We start from the raw sequence: 21,547 nt of genomic DNA, 5'->3' as shown, positions 1-21,547 counted from the left end.
ACTGAGGGAAACTGGAGCACCCGGAGGAAACCAAAATGGGGAGAACATGTAAACTCCACACAGAAATGCCAGCTGACCTAGTTGAGACTCGAATCAGCGACCTTCTTGCTATGAGGCGACAGTGCTAACCACTGAGCCACCATGTCACCTGTTTCTATTCATTTAACTGTAAAAGTAGGCTATCAATTATTTTAGATGTTTGTTAAGTGACAATGCAAACCTTTCATGAAATTATCCGTTCATCTTTTGTTAAAAGTAAGAAGCTTAACGAAAATAAATAAAAAATAAATCTATTCTATTAATCTAGATCAAGGTCTTAAATTGTTATTTGTCAATTAAACAACAAAGAAAATTGGGAATAATTCACTCATTGTATGTAATCATAGGTGTAAACAGTTTCTTAATATTTCTTATGTGAATTCTTGTTAAATGGATGTAAATTGTGTTTTTACTTGCATTTGCTTTACTGTTTGTTTAATACATTGTTGTTTTTATTTTCTAATGACATAAAAATAACAATGAATTTAACTCTAGCTGTTTATGTAATTTATTATAGAGCAATTGGATGAAATGAATGTGTGAATGTGTGTTGTAATGCAACAATAATTGTTTTACATTTAAATCTCTTTGAATTGTTGTGATCAATTAAAGAAACAACTCTAAAAAGAGCTGTAATGATCGTGTGTTTGTGGAGGATGTGGAGGAAGAGTATTCCCTGTCCAGTAGGTGGCAGGAAAGGCGTCTCTCAGCCACATACGCAGTTCAGACTAATGAAGAAGAGCAGAATCTAGGCGTCCCCCTTCTCAGCGCTGCTTTACACGACGTAAGCTTTGTCTTTTCCACATCTTTCTGTAGCATCATTAATATGAATAGCCATGCATTTAAAATGTTCGAATACCTCATTAAAATGTGCTTTTATCAGTAATGTCTGTGATTTTCACTTTTAAAATTTGTGCTAATACTCGACTCGCCTTATATAGAAGGTGCTTGTGGTCCTGATGCTGCTTTTGTTACTAGGCGACCAGGTTGACTCGCCAGCTAACCCATAAACAAGAAAAACCCTAGGAGAATTTGCTAAAATCACCTCAGACGGTATATGTTGGCGTTATCCATTCGCGTTGTTAGCTTCAAAAGCTGTAAATACGCGGATGACTAGACAATAATGACTGGTGCCCAATATGTCGAGTTGACACTGACAGTAATTCGCGATTTAATTTGATGATATAAGAACGCATTGATGAACAACAGTTCAGCTGACCTCCCCTTTTAAACAAATGTGAAGCACTCAACTTTACTGTTTGTGGAATTGCAGAGCTACCTAACCACCACTGACCACTGAAACACCAGTCATGGCCGCCGAGCCCAACTATCGCCGGACGAAACCGGGTAATGGCCCTTCAGAGAAACACAGTACCCTATTGTCTTCTTTACAAGATCACTGCATGCTTGAATTACTTACAAATAATGACACATAGATGTTGCTCTTATAAGATTTTTTGGTTCAAATCTTTGCATAATAAAGCAGATATTCTAACTGAATTGTAGGTGTAAAACAAGCTCAGAATGCTAGTTCAAACGGAGCAGTTGGACCCTCGTCCCAGATCCCAGGTTTGTCTGCAACTGCAGAGACCACTCCCGAAGAAAGGACTAAAGGACGCCGCGTGGGGATTCAGGCCTCAGACTCGGATTATGTGAAACTTGCAAAACAAGGAGGACAGAGAGGTAAATGTGTCACACTTTTGTAAAACAGCCACTTTCTTGTTTGTCTTTTTACTATGTTATAAAATAGAGCCCTATTTATTCTTACTCTTTAGGAAAGGTACAAAGTGAATCTTAGGTAGCGATTAAATATCCTGAAACTTTAAATATAATCTTCACACATATTCTGTGAATTTTTTGTGTAGTTAAACGTTGAAATTGTGGTTTAGTCGGCGCAATAGCCTAGTGGTTAGCGCGCGGACATATGGTGCAATAGCACGCCGGGGGCGTCGCAAGTTCAAATCCCGGCTCGACGACATTTCCCTACCCTACCCCCTCTCTCTCTCTCCCACTTTGCTTACTGTCTCAATACTGTCCTATCTAAAAAAGGCCAAAAATAAATCTTTAAAAAAAAAAGAAAAGAAATTGTGGTTTAACACAATTAAAATCCTTTACAATACGTAGCTGATGTTAGTGTACTTGACAAACAGTTTTTAACTTGAACAAACAAGTGAACTTGAACAAACAGTGTATTAACAAACAGTGAACAAGATTTATATATCATGTATTTATCATAGTTCAACATTTTCTAACGCATTATTAAAATCCAACGCTGTGCTTGTTAACATTATATATTGAATGATGAGTTAGCATGAAGTAACAATGAATAATTAATGTTAACAAACATAAATAAATACATTAATAGATGTATTCTTCCAGCGTGTGAGATGCTTGGGACAGTAGACAGGATCGTTTCTGGCCTAATCAGGCCAGTGTAGCTTTGTCACTAAGGCCCTGTTTACGCTAATACGTTTTAGTTTTAAAACGCACAAGTTTTGCTATGGTTACGCCATCCGTCCACACCGCTGGAGTTTTCGAGTGCCGATAATGAAGCGTTTTGGAAACGCTAAAGAGGCCGTTTTCATTTTAAACCGCTGCTGCTTCATGTTAGTGTGAATGGGGGAAAACGGAGGCTCGGCTGCAGACAGATCTGATTCGGGCCTTTTCTCAATATTAAGTATCCCACACACAGTTCTGTCTTCCATCTTTTCCTTGCAAGTTCAGACTTCGCAAGTTTGATATGAAAAACAATCTCCTCAGGACACTTTGGGTAATTCTTTGAAAGGGAACAGTGTACTCTATAACCTCATTCACATAAACCTGGATACGTTGTTTCACTATCTTAACAATAAAATGAAAACATATACTGAGAAACTGCCTATTTTCATTTTGATATTAGCAACTTAACAGACACCAAAAATGTTGAGGCGTCATGTAGCTGCATGTTTGTATCACCGTCATCTTCTCTGTATGTAGTTATATACAATATATAATATAAAACAGAGTTTATAACATCACTGCCTCATTTCAGTTTCATTGAAAATACAAAGCATACCCTGTCTCTTGCTGAATATCAGTTTTAATAATCAATAATGGCTATTATAAAAGTATAACGCACAGTAAGTTTATACATAATTTATAGGAAATAAATGTAAGCAATCAGTCAAATGTGCATGATCATGTACGCGGTTACATTAATTCATATATTAACTTATCTTTGCCCTCAGCCAAAACACGAGAACAAGTAATAGATTCAAAAGACCAAAGTCGGGGAATATGTCATTAGATATAGACAACAAGATGAATTAAAAATCATGTTTAACAAATATAGTGAGATTAGATCCAACGGTAGATCCTTGATGTGCAGTCCGAGGTGCACAGCTCTCATCACTGCAGTGCAAACCAGAGTGTGTGTGTGGTCACGTGAAGTGCGTTTTCAGCAGGGTAGTGTGGACTGAGAGTAGCTCAGAAATGCTAGATCAGGGGTCCCCAAACTTGCTCCTGGAGGGTTGGTGTCCTGCAAAGGTTTGTTCCAACCCCAATCAGACACACCTGGGCTAGCTAATCAAGCTCTTACTAGACTTTCTAGAAACATCCTTGCAGGTGTGTTGAGGCAAGTTGGAGCTAAAATCTGCAGGACACCGGCCCTTCAGGACCAAGTTTGGACACCCTTATGCTAGATAAAATGCTAGTGTAGACGTGAATCGTTTTCATTCTAAAATGCTGTTTTAAAACTAAAACGTGTTAATGTAAACGAAGCCTTAGTTTCATTTGCCTGCAAATTTTTGTCAATTGCGTACAAATACAGTCTTAGAAACTAATAGCAGTTTGTGTTTTTACGCCCTTATATGCCATCTTCTCTGTGAAGTCGTTAACCCCATATTGCTACTTAGTTCCTCATATCTGATTGGATGTATGTAATTATTTTCGTAACCTGGTAACAACCGGTACAGCGTAGAGACGGCAAGATGACGGTAACATCAAATTATGAGACTAAAAGAAAACGTCTGTTTCTAGCGTCTTGAAGCAGACATTTATGTGGGTACAACACAACGAAAAAAAAATAAAGTGATGTTTTGCACAGTTGCCGTCAGTTTGGCAAGTCGGACATTTTTTGTTTTGGAAAAAAATACCTGCACAATTTCCCCACAACAATTTTTGTTTGCATAACACTTTGAGTTTTGCTCATTATACATTTATTAACATTCTTTTGAATATTTAAGTTATAGATTCACAGACGTTATTTTTGACACAATATTTAAAATATCTGGCTAAGAAATATTTATTAACTTCTTTTTTGTTGGAGCAAGTAAAAATTTTAACCACTGGCCCAATTAGGCCAGTGGGTGAAATCCTTATCGTTGAATCCTGCAGTGTTACTAAAATTATATTTATTTCAGAATAGTATTAAATTATATATTAATATAATATAAATGTATTGAATTGTTTAAACAGGATAGTTTATTATCATACACTGTAAAAATGTTGGGTTGTTTCAGCCCAAATATGGGCAATTCAGTGGGTTACATTTTGAAATTATTTTATGTTGAAATTTGAGTAATGAAGTTACTGTGCACTCACGTTTTTAAAAAACTTTTTGGTGTGTTAATCTTGTCAACAATGTTATTCAGAAGGTCATGAATCGCACTCATTAAAGAATTACTTTGTATAGTTTTTATTTTACATTCTTCAGGTAATACAAAACACAGACAATTCGGCACAATTCCTTTCTCAGTGTGTGACCTCTCATTCCACCCTTTTATCCCACAGTCAATCACATTACGTCATTAGTTAGACGGCCACTCAATAATTAAGAACAATCTCATTTCAATTTCAATATACTATAATTAACCACACAAGAAATATTTACCTTCACCTTTAAAAACATTATTTCACAGGAAAATAACATTAATAATCATCATTCACTTATTTATGTCTACATCGATGCACTGAAATTCTGACAGTCCAAAACATTAAAAAAAGACATTTTCATCTCATTATTTGTATCATTACATGCTCAAAATCCATGACTTACAATATTATAGCTAAACAACAAATTATTTAGGAGACACAGAAAGGTCCAATTCCTTATTCATTCTTCTTAGTGTAAGTGATTTTAATTTATGAATCCAGAACACTCCTCTTTGTAATAATCTTTTTCACATGAACTCCTCTATGTGACTCAAATACTTCCTCAATTCCTATACATTCTAGTTGTTTAACGTCATGTTCAAAATCTGTAAAATGTCTTGCTACTGCCAAAGTTATATCTTGTCGTCGTATACTTTATTTATGTTCACTAATTTGCTGTTGAAATTTGAACCTAGTTGTTGGGTTTGTTCAAATTTTACCCAAATTTGGGTTAAAACAACCCAGCATTTTTACAGTACAGTTTACTACATGCAGTAATTTATTTGATTTGACACAAACATACCCAAAAAAAAAAAAAAAAAAAATCACATCCCTGTATATCTTTTATTTTTTTCCATAGGTTTGCTGTGGCATGATGACCCTGTGGAACCAATAACCAACAGTTCCTACAAACCATCTAATTGGTTCTCTGGCTCACCTGATGACAAGTGAGAATTTGTTTGCTCATGAGATGCTGTTTTGTCTAAATGAGGCCACTGAAGACCTTAGAAATGCATCACTATGATTCAAAGAATCATATTATTGTATTGCAATTGGGTATATGCACAGCAAGTGTTTTTCAGCCACTGATAAACATCCGGTGAACGGATCAATTTCATAAGGTTCCTTTTACAGCATCAACATTGTAATGTAATTAAAATGTAATCGGTTAAATAGACTTAAGCATTCAAATATTGATAAAGCGTAAAATGTGATGAAAGACGCAAGCGCCATCAGGAGCAGCAGACGAGTCCTGAAACCGTAATGAAAATTCTAGTAGTAAAAAAAATTTCCCATATTTTAAAGACATGAAAGAAAGCAATGTAATTTAACACAGTGCTTCTTGAGCGGTCTGAGACCCACTTTATATTGTATATCAATCAGGCAGTAAAGATCATTGATTTTTAAAGAAACCAGATCTTAACCGTCATAATGGGATGACAGTTCACCGGAAGCTCTTGAGCTAGCTTACTGAATATTAAAAGCCTGTGTGCATGTACCCCATTGGGCGAGAGACATAAGGTATGGATTTATTTGGTAGTTCTGAATCTAACATCGCATGTCATGAGTAATCTGACCCATATTAATACTGTGACATGAAGTAACTACATTTAAACCAGAAATTATAATAGTGTTCTGAACAGAAGATTACTAAATCACTCTTTTCTTGTTTAATTAATATTAATATTAACGAAACAAACTGCAGCGGATTTGTTATATTGAGATGTAATGCACGGATCTAATATAATGTTACACAATAGGTTTTCCCTAAACCTACATTCACTTAAAGGTGTGGTCCACTACGATATCATATTTGAAACTTTAGTTGATGTTTAATGTAGCTGTGTGAAAATAAAGAACATCTCTGAATGTAATATGATCAAAGTTCAATGCAAAGGGAGACATTGGCTTTTACAGAATTAGCATGGCAAAGCCTACAGCAAACACATTTGGGGACTACAAAAAATACATCCAGGTTAATGAGATCATAAATGCTTTAGGTTTGCAGAGCAAAGGGGTGTGGCCAGAGGCGCTGTTATGTTATAGCAGAGAAAGCTAAAATGGCGTCCAAATGCTGCTATTTCCACAGAGTTTGTTCTGTTTTTGTATTTGGGCTTTCAAAGGACGCAGCACAAAGAGGAAAGTGCTTATGATTTAATTTTAATTATGTTCCAGAGAATTATTAAAAATATATATTCTAGCATTTGACAAAGGACAGCTTCCAGAATTTCTCCCAGTTCAGTTCTGGATTCGGCTACAAACTCTTCCCACCAACGAAGCTGTGAATTGTGTGCCACAACCTGTGTAGGTGTTTTTATTTGTTAAAATTGATCAATAACATGCACATTTTCTAGCGTAAACGGTGTGTTGTAGCAAGGATTTAAACAAGGATGTTAACAATGGAAAATGCTGGTACCGTAAAAAATTTAGATACAAATTCATAACTATACTTCAAACCGCTGTAAACAGCCACAATCTCCACCAGTGCTTCAATGTCTCTCTATGCAGCCGCTTTCCGTGCATTCTACATCTCAAATAACAAACTCGCAAAAGATATGTGAACAATTTATATTACTTACACATGATTATTCCGAATATATGTAAAAGACACTTGTCAGTTTTTAATTTAAAGAGCAGGCGTGCGGAGTGCTCAGGCGTGCGCTCTTCATTTTCTGTCTGATTCAGCTACTGTTTAAACAGCGCTAAAGCGTGTGCTTGTAGGGGCGTGACATTGTGACGTAGAGCCGATCCGTGAATCACCGCACATTATGTCAGCTGACCAATCAGAGCCTCTTAAGGGGGCCTTTCGGAGGAACTAGGAAATATGACAGTCATTTTCATGTTAGCTGAGTAGCTGTATTTAATCAAAGTAAGATATAAGAAAAAATAATGTAAATTTCTACAAATGATGCATGAGCACACATTGCTTTGCATCTTATAAACACAACCAAGCCTTAAAAAATACACTGTGGAGCACCCCTTTAAAACACAATCGACTATGTTTACATGAATACAGATGTTATAAAATAATACAAGGAGAGGCTTTTTAATCGTGCACTCCAGGTTTGTGTCAGTCAGCTCGCGTAATACATTCAAATCCATTTTTTTGTGTGGCTTATTATACTTGACAACATCTAGCGCACTCACACACACACACACACACACACACACACACACACAGCTTATCTCATTTGTGTTCTTTTTGTGAAAATCAAACCTGAAACATCAGTGCTGAAGGACATTCACAACTATGAATTTTAATAAAAACACTTTTTATTTATCCAGACATTCGATTTTATGAAAGGTCTATTCAATTATGTTTTTAAAAATGGATTATTTAGGGGTTTTATGTGCTTCGATGCTGAATCATTCATATCAGCATCCTGGTATGACTGAAAAGGATTATATTCCACATATTTCACCCCAATCCATCTGGCATGGTGGTGTAAAACCGGGGTTCAATCATGTAATTTTTATGCTTGCAGCAGAAGTAAAGCTACTAGTCCTGACGGAATGAGCAAGAGTGAGTCTAAAGGGGCATTACAGCGACTGGAGCCCCCTTTTGGAACTGATAACGGTTCAGCCTGGGATTCTGATAAAGACAAGGTGAATGGATTAGCACAGACTGTTGACCGCCATCGCTCATTTAAACCTCCCACTTCCTCCTCCTCCTCCATCGCATTATAAACAAGTTTCAGTTGTCATCTTTCCAGCTTTTTTTTTTCGCATTGCATCTTCAAAAACTGTGTTAGTAAAGAAGTTGCACCACGTGATTCATTTGAAAGAAACATTCCCATATGCATGCTGCCATTTTTATTGTTTTTATTTTCTTCACTGGTTAACAGAGAGACTTTACTTAAAAGTTTTTTATTTTTTAATTAATGTTTTAATTTTGCCAGAAAATAAGGACGAAAAAGGCTTGAAACAAACATAATCTTAATAGGTGATGAGGAGTGGTGGGACGAGGTCCTGTGTCCTGTTCCAGCCCTGCTTCAACACCCTTATCTGTAGGTATCAAACAAGCCTAAAGCACTTAATTAGTTTGATCAGGTGTGTTTCATTAGGGTTAGAACTAAACTGTGCAGAGCTGTGGCCCTCCAGGAACAAGCTTTGACAGCTGTGTTCTAAACCAATGACTTTTAATATGTTTTTTGGAAGAATGCTGCCATTTTCAGCTGTTTTGGTGTACATGTCAGTCAGCATTGAGGGAATGTGTTGATGACATGACCTGTCTGCATGAACAGGGTGTGCAGAGGTATTCAAATCCACATCTTGACAGGCAGGTATAGGACAACCTATTGTAATGTTTGAACTGAACAATTTCATTGAAAAATGTTTTGGTCCTACACATTCCAGATTATATAAATATATTCAAACCACTTAACTTAAAGTCTGTGTGAACCGGAAGCTGTGACTGTGTTTTTTTTCTCCTATTGTGATGCAATTCATAAAAAAAAGGAATATTAAATGAGAAAACAGTGGGCGTGGCTTGTTTTTTTTTTTTTTTTTTTTTTACTGAAAGCTGATTGGATGTAGTAAAATAGACATTTCTTTCAAAAAGATCAGAAAAGGATTTGAGCACAACCTAACAGACACCTCAGCATTTCTATTTGTTGTCAAAACTGACAGTTGGAGAGGTGTGGTTAAGTATGTTAGCCACACCCAATACCTCAGACGTAATCTGAGAAAACAGGAAGTGCATTTTCAGGTTTTGACTTTAGAGGGCAATCCATTTTTTTTCTTAACGACATCCACAGATGAATTGTGCAATTGTGAATTGTTGAATTGCTGGTAGGACATCTACTGGTAAAACATATGCCAGAGAAATTGGCAGTTCATTCCACAGTGGCAGGAAATAAGCAGAGAATAAGCAAGGAATAAGCCCAAATAAAGAGAGTCAACTTATTATGAGTTTGACTGTGACTCCACTAAATCGCAGGTTGCCAGACTGACGACACCGACAGTAGTGAGCATGTCTGACAAACGAATCTTACAATGAATGCTGCTCGCCTTAGCGACATGCACAGATGAATTGTTTAACATAAAACTAGCAATGTGAGCTAACAAAATCATATGCTCAGTTTTGTTTTTATTTGTACTTCTGATCACTTCAATGATCATCAAAGTGGCTAAGTGATTGGCACAGAAAGAAGGTCGCTGGGTCGAATCCCGGCTTGTCCAGAAGGCAGTTCTGTGTCAAGCATTTCTGTGTGGTGAATGTTCTCTCTGTGGTCACGTGGGTTTCTTCTGGGAATAAGCCGAATAAGAAAAATGACAGGTTGCCAGGAGTGAGCATGCCTGACAATCGAGCCTTACAATGTATGCTGCTCGCCTAATGTTTACATTTGTCATATTTATATTACTTGCACCTCATGTGGATTTTTATAAGTGAATTAGGCTGTCCCGCGACTTATTATTAGGGAGTCGGGGACCCGACCAGATTTCTGAAGCACGGGACTAAATTTCTGAATAAAGCGCGGGAGCGGTCGGTAACAGGTTTAATTTGGGACGGGAGCGGGCCGTCTAGCAATATTGCTCCCGACTCCCGAGCGAGCAAGCGAGCACGCGTATGTAACGTTATGTGTGTGACTGAAACAGCGCGATGCTGTGTTTAGCTTGTTTGTTCGTTGCTGTGTGTGTGTATGTGTGTGCGCACGCGAATGAGAGGTGTGTGCGCTAATAAGAGAGAGAGAGAGAGCTTTGTCTGTGTGTGTGTGTGTGTGTGTGTTTATACAGACAGCTTGTTATAGGCTGTCTGGACTCTGTATAGCTGGGTGGGTTTCGATTTTGTTCTCCCCCCTGCTCTTTAGCGGGATCGGGCGGGGCGGATAGAAAACGGGGTGGGTCGGGCAGCGGGACAACAAATGCTGAATATAAGCAGGAGCGGTCGGGTTCGGGCTAAAACCTGGCGGGAGAGGGATTCAAAATTTAGTCCCGCGCAGATCTCTAGTCTGAATCTGCTTCTCATTTTGGAAGCTGCTGTTGTCCTCCATATATCCTGTTTATGCCTGCACCTTCATATAATAAGGGAGCCTTTAAAACATGCTGTGTTTTTTGTCAAGGCAACCCAAAGTGCTGAAATGTAATTGGGTAAACTGGCAATGGGCGGAGTTACACAGACCAAAACAAAGACAGATATTTAGAGATTTTCAAAAGAGAAACACTGACAGTATTTTCAGCTACAGGTGTGTTCACTTAGGATTTTTCTTAAACGTCTTTTTACGTTTTTAGTATTTTTATGCTTGAAAAACATAAATACAGCATCTTTGACTATAAAGAGAACGGATTTTTTGTTTAGATCACTGTCTCAAAAGGCTGTTGCTCTACTGTATATCCTGTAACATTAGGTCTGTGGTTCTCACTCCATGCATCATGTTCATCATATAAACAGGAAACTGAATCATCTTATTGCATTATTAGTCATTTATTATTCTTCCCTCTTGCTTCTCTTCTTTCATTTAATTTATGATTTTTTTTTTTATTTTTTTTATTGCTGGATGCAGTTACTGAATGTTGAATGAATAGCGTGTCATGAAACTCCTTCATAATTGGCATTTTGTACTTCTATATTAAACTGTGTATAACTAGACTCTCATGCATCTTATTGTCTTGTGCAGAATGTCAGCTATACTGCAGCAGAGATGGAGAAACTCTCCTTAAGCCAGAAGGACATCGATGAGGCCAACAAGTTTAAAAAGATGTATGCTCTTCATTTTACATTCCTATCTATGGAGCCAGATCAGTCTTAAAAATACTATATTTACAAAATAAAGTTTATACACGCACAGCACAATTAAGATTAAGAAAATCCAATTTGTAAATTCAAAGCACAATTTGGAAATACACTAGTAAAAATCATAGATATTTTGCCAGATGAATTGGATTTGTGTATTCATGAATCGTGTTTTGAACTTACAAATTAGATTTGTGTATTCATAAATCGTGTTTTGAACTTCCGAATTAGGTTTGTTTATTTATAAATCGTGTTTTCAACATATGAATTAGATTTGTGTATTTATGAATCGTGTTTTGAACTTACGAATTAGATTTGTTTATTTATTAATCGTGTTTTGAACATATGAATTAGATTTGTTTATTTATTAATCGTGTTTTGAACATATGAATTAGATTTGTGTATTTATGAATTGTGTTTTAAACTTACAAATTAGATTTGTGTATTTATGAATCGTGTTTTAAACTTATAAATTAGATTTGTTTATTTATAAATCGTGTTTTATACTTACGAATTAGATTTGTGTAGAAATGAATCATGTTTTGAACGTATGAATTGGATTTGTGTATTTATAAATTGTGTTTTGAACTTACAAATTAATGTATGTATTTAGGAATCGTACTCTGAAATTTTGAATTAGATTCATGCATTTATGAATTGTGTTTTGAACTTACAAATTAGATTTGTGTATTTATGAATCGTGTTTTAAACTTACGAATTAGATTTGTGTATTTATGAATCGTGTTTTAAACTTACGAATTAGATTTGTGTATTTATGAATCGTGTTTTAAACTTACAAAATAGATTTGTGTATTTATGAATCGTGTTTTAAACTTACGAATTAGATTTGTGTATTTATGAATCGTGTTTAGACTATGAATTAGATTTGTGTATTTGAATCGTGTTTTGAACTTACGAATTAGATTTGTGTATTTATTAATCGTGTTTTGAACTTATGAATTAGATTTGTGTATTTATAAATCGTGTTTTGAACTTATAAATTAGATTTGTGTATTTATGAATCGTGTTTTGAACTTACAAATTAGTTTTGTGTGATAAGGAATCGTGTTTTGAACTTACAAATTGTATACGTATATGTGAATACATGTGAATTTTATTTTAGAAATGTGTTTTTTAAGACTGATCTGGCTCCATATATCTCCTGTGTTATTTTTCAGATGCAACTCTTTAATTGAACTCTTTAAATGCTTTTGATTATATAAATATATGACAATTTTCTCTGTGTTACAGTTCCCATGATAAGAAGGAGGCAGCTCCGGTCAACATGTCCAAACTTTTAAGCTTTGGTTACGCTCAGGATGAAAATAAATCTCCCAATGATGATGATGCCTCAAGTGAGACTTCTTGCTTTTGTTTTTTATTATGACATGATGAGTGGTTTGTATTAACCAGGCAGTTGCAGTAAATGCTTAAATTGCCCCTATTATGATTTTATTTAGTGCAGAAAAGATTGCAGAGATTTAAAGATCAAAGTCTTCGATGAATGGAGTTAGTGTCTCCCAAAACAAAGATCCAATTCTTAACTGCTTAAAATGAATCATCAGTAATTCCAGGTTTACTTCTTGCATAAACCTACAAAGGATTTTAACAAATTTAGATAACTCCAATTATTTATGATTTTAATTCTAATATGGACATGTCATACGGTTCATACAATTTACTTAAACAACTTAATGCTTTACAGCAGATTCATTTTACATACAGCTGAGAGTCTTAAATATGATTTTGTTTTACAGACCGGATCAGTTGAATCAGTGAGTTGTTAAAGGGGTAGTTCACCCAAAAATGAAAGTGTACTGACTGTTTACTCACCCATAAGTGCTTCCAAACTTTGTGTTTCTTTATTCAGTTGAACACAAAAGAAAATATTTTAAAGAAAGATGAAAACCTGTAACTGTTGACTACAAACAAATACTATGGAAGTCAATGGTTACAAGTTTCTGGCTTTTTTAGAAATATACATATTTTTGTGTTTAACAGAAGAATGAAAGGTTTGAGAAAAGGGTGAGTAAATCTTGACAGAATACATTTTTTTGTGGGAACAATCCTTTTAACTGTAGATTCACTCTGATGGAATAATTTGAATCGGTGAGTCATGAACTGTAGACTCACTCTGACCTGATCATTTGAATCAGTGATTTGTAAGGATCATTTGAATTAGTAAGTTGTTAACTCACTCTAGACTCACTGTGATCTAAATCATTGAAATCAGTGAGTCATTAACTGTAGACTCACTCTGGCCAAATCATTTGAATCAGTGAGTCATTAACTGTAGACTCACTTTGACCTGATCATTTGAATCAGTGAGATTTTTTTTTTTACTGTAGACTCATTCTCATGGGATCATTTGAATCAGTGAGTCATAAAATGTAGACTTGCTTTGCCTGGATCATTTGAATCAATGAGTTGTTTACTGCAGACTCATCTGATGGTATAATTTGAATCAGTGTGTCCTTAACTGTAGACTCACTCTGACCTGTTAATTTGAGTAAGTGATTTGTTAGGATCATTTGAATTAATGAGTTGTTAACTGTTGACTCACTGTGACTAACTTCGACCCAAATCATTTGAATCAGTGAGTCATTAATTGTAGACTCACTCTGGCTGAATCATTTGAATCAGTGAGTCTTTAACTTTAGACTCACTCTGCCAGGATCATTTGAATCAGTGAGTCGGTAAATGAAGACTCACTCTGCCTGAATCATTTAAATCAGTGAGTCATTAACTGCAGACTCACTCTGACAGGATAATTTGAATCAGTGAGTCAGTAAACTACAGACTCACACTGATGGAATCATTTGAATCAGTGAGTCGTTAACTGTAAACTCACTCTGCATGGATCATTTGAATGGGTGAGTCCTTAATGCTAGACTCACACTAATAAAATCATTTGAATCAGTGAGTTGTTAACTGTAAACTCACTCTGAAGGGAACATTTGAATCAGTGAGTTGATAACTGCAGATTCACTCTGATGAGATCATTTGAATCATTGAGTCATTAACTGCAGACTCACTCTGATTGGATCATTTAAATCGGTGAGTCATTAACTGTAGACTCACTTTGCCCGGATCATTTGAATCAGTGAGTCGTTAACTGCAGACTCACTCTGCCTGAATCATTATAATCAGTGAGACATTAACTACAGACTCAGTCTGACTGGATAGTTTGAATCAGTGAGTCAGTAAACTACAGACTCTTGCTGAGGGGATCATTTGAATCAGCGAGTCATTAACTTTAGACTCACTCTGAAGGGATCATTTAAATCAGTGAGTCGATAACTGCAGATTCACTCTGCCCGGATCATTTAAATCAGTGAGTCATTAACTGTAGACTTGCTATATATTATACCACCACCACCATCAGCCTGATCCATTGATACAAGGCAGGATGGATCCATGCTTTCATGTTGTTGATGGCAAATTCCGACCATCCGAATGTCGCAGCAGAAATCGAGACTCATCAGACCAGGCAATGTTTTTCCAGCCTTCTATTGTCCAATTTTGGTAAGCCTGTGAAAATTGTAGCCTCAGTTTCCTGTTCTTAGCTGACAAGAGTGGCTACATAGATGTCTACATGTCTATGTGCATTGAGTTGCTGCCATGTGATTAGCTGGTTAGAAATGTGCATTAACAAACAGTTGGACAGGTGTACCTAATAAAGTGGCCAGTTAGTGTAAATAGCTCTAAATATAAAGCATGTCAAATTCTAAATATCAAAAACCTAATTTGTGTGCATTTGCTATTTTAGGCATGACCTCTGAGCAGACCAGCACCATCGCACCAGAGGATGAGTTGGAATAAAGTGGATGTGCCCCAAAACCCTGCTTCATAGATTGTTGTTCTCTCGTATCCACTAACTCCTTTGCATCGATCACCCACTTTCTGCTTTATGCAAAAAAAAAACACACACACACACACTTTTTAGTCATCTGATCGTCTTCATTTAGAATCTTAACCTAAATGGCTTGTTTGTGTTATGCTCACATATCTAATGGTGCTTGTGATCAGGAATAAAACACCCCTGGATTGAAGGAATACTCGAAAAAAAAAGTCCCTAAGTGAAAACCATAGGGTACACGCACCACAAAATACATGTTAGACGCATTGAGCATCGATGCCAAGGTGAAGCTGACTTAGATAATAATCATTCTTCACATGCACATTCATGCTCATGTGCCAAAAGCTTAAGAACACTGAAAACAGCACACATATAGACAGATAGGATGTACTTAAGCCACGTTAAACAGATGTTTCTCACCTCACATTATCAGTGAATATGACAAAACGTGCTATAAGACACTCTTAACAATAAGTGTCTTGTTTGAACACTACTGAGTGTTCTTTTGGCCCAGTAGGTAGCTAGATGAATACATATGAAGGCCACCTTACTATAAATTATCACATGCAGTAAAGAGTTGAATTGGAGAACAGGAAGGGGGTTCAGGGAGTTTCAGCGATTGTGAATGTCTGTTGTTGTTAGTAGTGATGTGATGGTAAATATTAATATCAGATTGAGTTGTTTTGGCGTTCTGTGCTGTATTATATTCGTTTCTTCCTTCTAAAACAATGTTTACACTTGCTGTCAGTTCATGTGTATAAATGATTACTGAATAAAGTTGCATGAGCATGGAATGTTTGCTGTTTGTGCTCATTGTTTTTAAGTTAAATGCAGTTATTTTCATGGATTAAAAGGGATCAAATTCATGTTTTTAATCAAAAGTAAAAACACGATTTTTTGAAATTGTTGCAAATTTATTAAAAATAAAAAAGCTGAAAAATCACATGTACATAAGTAATCACAGCCTTTGCTCAATACTTTGTTGATGCACCTTTGGCAGCAATTACAGCCTCAAGTCTTTATGAATATGATGCCACAAGCTTGGCACACCTGTATTTGGGAATTTTTGCCCATTCCTCTTTGCAGTACCTCTCAAGCTCTATCAGGTTGAGTGACTGTATAGCCATATTCAGATTTCTCCAGAGATGTTTAATAGGATTTAGGTCTGGGCTCTGGCTGGGCCACTCAAGGACATTCACTGAGTTGTTGTGAAGCCACTCCATTGATATACTGGCGGTGTGCTTTGGGTCATTGTCCTACTGGAAGATGATCTGTCACCCCTGTCTGAGGTCAAGAGCACTCTGAAGCAGGTTTTCATTCAGGATGTCTCTGTACATTGCTGCATTCATCTTTCCCTCTATCCCGACTACTCTTCCAGTTCCTGTTGCTGAAAAACATCCCCACAGCATGATGCTGCCACTACCATGCTTCACTGTACGGATAGTATTGGCCTGGTGATGAGCGCTGCCTGGTTTTGTCCAAACATAACACCTGACATTCACTCCAAAGAGTTCAATTTTAGTCTCATTTGACCAGACAATATAGTTTCTTATGGTCCGAGAGTCCTTCAGATGCATTTCAGCAAATTTCAGGCGGTGAGTGGCTTTCGTTTGGCCACTCTTCCACACAGGCCTAATTGGTGGATTGCTGCACAGATGGTTGTCCTTCTGTAAGGTTTTCCTCTTTTCACAGAAGAACACTGGAGCTCAGACAGAGTGATCATCGGGTTGTTGATCACCTCCCTGACTAAGGCCCTTCTTCCCCCGATCACTCGGCTTAGATGCTCGGCCAGCTCTAGGAAGAGTCCTGGTGGTTCCAAACATCTTCCACTTACAGATGATGAAGGCCACTGTGTTCATTGGAACTTTCAGTGCAGCAGAAAATTTTCTGTAACCTTCCCCAGCCTTGTGTCTTAAAACAATCCTGTCTCGGAGGTCTACAGATAATTCCTTTGTCTTCATGCTTTGTTTGTGCTTTGACATGCACTGTCAACCCTGGAACCTTATATAGGGAGGTGTATGCCTTTTCAAATCATGTCCAATCAACTGATTTTACCAAAGGAGAACTCCAGTTAAGCTGCTGAAACATCTCAAGAATGATTAGTGGAAACAGAATGTACCTGAGCTCAATTTAGAGCTTCACATCAAAGGTTGGGAATTCTTCTGTACATGTGATTTTTCAGGTTTTTTATTTTTAATAAATTTGCAACAATAAAAAAAAATCACATCGTCATTATGGGGTATTGTGTGTAGAATCTTGAGGAAATAAATGAATTTAATCTATTTTGGAATAAGGCTGTAACATAAAAAATGTGGAAAAAGTGAAGCGCTATGAAAACTTTCCGGATGCACTGTATATTTCAGATATGTACAAGATCTTCTAAAGAGGCTGAATGATAATGAATTAAGGATATAATAGGTAAAAGCAACAATCTTCATATTTATATTTATACATTATGCTAGCATTCAAGTTTTCGTCTGTTTCTGAAAGTCTAATGCTTACACTGCGTTTATTTGGTTGAAACCATAAGAGGGATGGTAAATATGATTTTCAGAGCTCAAAATGTTTAAAGACTCATAAGGGATAGTAAAATCTAACTGTTAATTCTATAATAGCTTCAGGTTCAGTCCTGAGTAGCGGTGAGCCAGAACTGTGGAGTTACTGACAGTCCTACTCAATCATTATACCACCCTTGACTTGGGCATTTAGCTTTCAGACTCTGTAATTAGTCTACAGTGAGTCACATGGATGTTCAACATCTGCTAAGCACCAGATGTGGACTTGCTACAGCTGGAAAGGATGAACTTCCCTTATATAAATGACCTTTTTTTATTTATTTATGGAATTTATTTGGAATCTATATCTTATCATATGAGTGTCAAGCCGCTTTAACATTTCATAAAAAAAATATGCTAGTGTCTTTGTCATACTGTTAATTTTCTATATGATAGAAAAAATTGACAATGCAGGCGGTTTTCATCACTGCTAGTTCTTTGGCTTGGTGTGTCCTGGGCTTAATAAATAAGTAGGCTACTAGTGTTTATTTAATAGGTACTAGTATCTAATAATTTAATACTGTTATCTAATTCTTCCCAGTGATGGGTTGCAGCTGGAAGGGCATCCGCTGCGTAAAACATATGCTGGATAAGTTTGGTGGTTCATTCCACTGTGGCGACCCGAGATTAATAAAGCGACTAAGCCAAAAAGAAAATGAATGAATGAATGTTCTCTAACTCGTAGCATGAAAAATACATGTAGGACCTATGCATGTACTATACTAGTAAGATTATATCCTAATTGTTAACACAGCTTGCCATAACGTGTTCATTTTTTGTGTGAATCCAACTGGATTTGGAAAGAAAGGTACAAACAGTGGGCAGAGACGCCTGAAATTACTAATAGTCCCACAGGTTCTCACAACAGCTCTGAATGCTGGACTTTGAATAGCTTCTAATAGGTCCAAGGCTCGGTATGTTTGACTAGTTGGCAAAACATGAGAGGCTTTCCTTGAAGCTAAAAGATGAGGTGCAAAATCCTGATGACTAAAGCAGAGGGTGTCCAGAGTATATCCAGCACCTTTTTAACTATTACGTGATGTGAGGGGTAGCCTATTTCCAGGAATATCCTAATTTTCTCTGTTTTCCTAATTGTTTATTTACAAATAAACCTTTATGTGATAAAAAGAAAACTATTTGTACTCCAAAATGTTCCCATGAAGGAAGCCCAGAGGGAGATGCCCTTTATCCACACGATGGCAATGTTGCCTAATATACGCGTCGAAAGACCCCCTTTGGAAAATCGTATTTTTATTGTCGTACAAAATATTTATGATGCGCCGGCGAGTCTTCCCCAAAGTTGTGTGGACTTTGTGTAACCCCAATCCTCTTAAATCCGACCAATAGAAGACTAAACGCATACATCAACCAATTCAAAGTAACGAATTTGTGGGCGTTTATGCGCACTACGAGCAGATGGTCACTCATGTGACCATTTAAGGGGTTGTTGTTTTCGCGGTGTAAACGTATTTTCCACGGAATTCGACGGGAACTCCGTTTTTTCCGAATGAACTCCCGTTCGACTACATGGCAACACATTTAAATGCCCTGAAACGGCATCTCTCTATGTGGAGCGTCTACGTCACGCGCTCTGACCCTCTTGCCCATGGAAGCGCGCGAGACCAAGCCGGAGCCGCCCGTTCATCGCCTGAAAACACCTTTGGAAAGAATGTCATCCCGGGTTTCTCTTACCAATGGATTTAATCGTCTCCACGACTAATTCGCATTTCGGCGTTTTTGCGGTAAGTCCTGGTGAATTCGCGTCGCTCCAACGGAGCGTTTCTAACATCTGGCGCGCGCTGGCGGCGGGAATTCATCGCTGCTTGTCATTTATCGGTAGATCTCGCCGTCAGTCCTTTTCAAATCTGAGCTGTAATAGACGCTGTGTTCACCGCACAAGCGGAGAAACTGTTTGCTTTCCCGTCGAAGCTCATTTCATTTGCCTTCCTTCCTTCCTTCCTTCCTTCCTTCCTTCCTTCCTTGCAGCGATGGACTGTGCAGAAAATATGCAATAGTACAATAGTTATGCTTACATAATTGATAACTGGTGGCCTTGTTCAATGCATGATGCTGAATAACTTGAGCAGGTGTACCTATAATGGACATTCCTACACCTCCCATCATCATCATCATCATCTCTGGTCCATCATCTGTCCCTGCATGGCGCATTTACTCCATCTGGTCATCATCTCCTAACCTGGGCAGTGCATTGCACGTTACATTAGTTAGTTGCATTCATTTCCATCCTTGTGACATGTGCTACAGCCCAGTATCCCACAGCATTCACTGTGAGGTAGGCTGGTCTCCATTATAACCGCTAGATGCTGTCACCGGGACCACCTCTTAGACACTTTTCTTTATGCATAATTAAGCAACATCTCTCTCAGAATAACTCCTGCTCTTGATCATTCAAGCCCAGCTTCTATCTCCAGCAGAAGCAGTCTGTCTCTGTTTGGACTGTAATGGGAGTGTGGTTGCAGTTTCAGCTGCCTCATCATATTGACCAGAGTTTAGATTGAATGCAGGTTTGCTGCTGTGCACCATGTAATTGCTGCTGTGCGGTGATTTGCTTTGAGCAGTCCACAATTACAGTATGTAAAGATTGCAGGGACAATGCATCATGATGCAGTAAGACGTGTTCCTCAGAGATTCGGCTGTCTTTACACTGCATTGGCATGTTATGTGCTTTTTCGGGGAGTTTGGGGTGTGCGCTTAAAATGGCCAAGGCCGACTTTTGGTATCCGCTGGAAGCGATAGAATGATCTCTCTGACAGACCTGTGCATGTGGTGGTGCGCAGCAATGTCAGATGACTCCAATAAGTTACAATTTATTACTGTTTCTCGCTCATCATGGTAAATAGCATGGCTTGCTGCTGGTTTTTTCGCCTCTAGTCTCTCCTCTATATAAACCCTGGGCTCTGACTGACAGGAGACTCTCGGTAAATCCGGTGTGGAGGTGGGTGGGGATTTTAAAGACTTCTAAAGTGGATTTCGGATTTTATTCTTGTAAATGCCAGCACAGTGGGGCCCTGCCATTTATGAAGTTTTTAAGCTTTAAATCTTTGGATTATGTATGGATGTTTTGCACATTAGTGATGGCAAGACTGATTCACTTTTGTGAACTGGTTTTCTTGGGCAGTTCATCTGAATGAAAAGTGCAATCGTGCAGTGTCATCACTCATATGTATTCCACTAAGTCCAATGAGGACTGCACTGACAAAATGTTAGGTGGAATTATGGACTAAGCTAACAGTTTTATGCTTACTAAATACAACAAACTAGTGATAAACTATATAAAATCAATATAAAACAACAAACTTGTCATGAACGATAGCTTTACAACATAAATCTGCATGTTTTAATAAATTGTTAATTAAAATGTATCTCAGTGTGTGATGTTTAAAAGATAATGAAGATTACTTTGTCACTTCGTTTTGAAATGAATCGTCTGCTTCGAATGAATTGTTTGAATTAGTCATTCAGTAGTCTTGTGTAGCCAGACCTCAGACTGATGGCTGGGAGCTTTGGCCACTTTGAATGGTCAATGAATGCCCATGATGCTATAAGACTGACATGTTAACAAACCAATCACGTTTCATTTAGTGCCGCATCATGTTTAGGGGTGTGGAAATGTCTGCACATTAACAGCTTGGCACGCAACCGGTGCATCATTCTTTCATGTGCATCTTTAAAGGACAACAACAAATGTTTAGACTATTTTCGAATATT

The 21,547-nt window shown here is 37.3% G+C and overlaps 2 protein-coding genes and 1 long non-coding RNA gene across 7 annotated transcripts in view; 2 read left to right on the top strand and 1 right to left on the bottom strand.

The window, feature by feature from the left end:
* The first annotated feature begins 756 nt into the window (after positions 1 to 756).
* On the top strand, positions 757 to 16,061 carry si:dkey-276j7.1. 2 transcript variants are annotated; one of them, NM_001326548.1, is made up of 8 exons: positions 757 to 823; positions 1,313 to 1,386; positions 1,546 to 1,722; positions 5,531 to 5,618; positions 8,157 to 8,277; positions 11,289 to 11,371; positions 12,656 to 12,759; positions 15,174 to 16,061. In NM_001326548.1, the coding sequence occupies exons 2-8, from the start codon at positions 1,350 to 1,352 to the stop codon at positions 15,224 to 15,226; spliced, it is 663 nt and encodes a 220-aa protein (NP_001313477.1). In that variant the 5' UTR covers positions 757 to 823; positions 1,313 to 1,349; the 3' UTR covers positions 15,227 to 16,061. The 2 variants fall into 2 exon arrangements, with proteins under 2 accessions (NP_001313477.1, XP_005165906.1); XM_005165849.5 differs by having other exon boundaries at positions 790 to 823; positions 8,160 to 8,277; positions 15,174 to 16,057.
* On the bottom strand, positions 15,770 to 20,720 carry LOC141386196 (uncharacterized). The gene is made up of 2 exons (XR_012407686.1): positions 19,912 to 20,720; positions 15,770 to 19,811 (listed from the first exon to the last, which is right to left on the bottom strand). It is a non-coding gene; the product is annotated as an uncharacterized lncRNA (long non-coding RNA).
* pkp4 (plakophilin 4) overlaps positions 19,412 to 21,547 on the top strand; it is a 95,477-nt gene continuing 93,341 nt past the window's right edge. For all 4 annotated transcript variants that reach the window (XM_017356584.3, XM_068221907.1, XM_684979.10 and 1 more), the window contains exon 1: positions 19,412 to 19,560. The gene's annotated coding sequence lies outside the window, so the exon portion shown is untranslated. The remainder of the gene's footprint in view (positions 19,561 to 21,547) is intronic.

Source organism: Danio rerio, chromosome 6, assembly GCF_049306965.1.
Source record: "Danio rerio strain Tuebingen ecotype United States chromosome 6, GRCz12tu, whole genome shotgun sequence".
In the NCBI taxonomy this organism is placed as follows: domain Eukaryota; kingdom Metazoa; phylum Chordata; class Actinopteri; order Cypriniformes; family Danionidae; genus Danio; species Danio rerio.
This window is presented reverse-complemented; position numbering and strand designations above follow the sequence as displayed.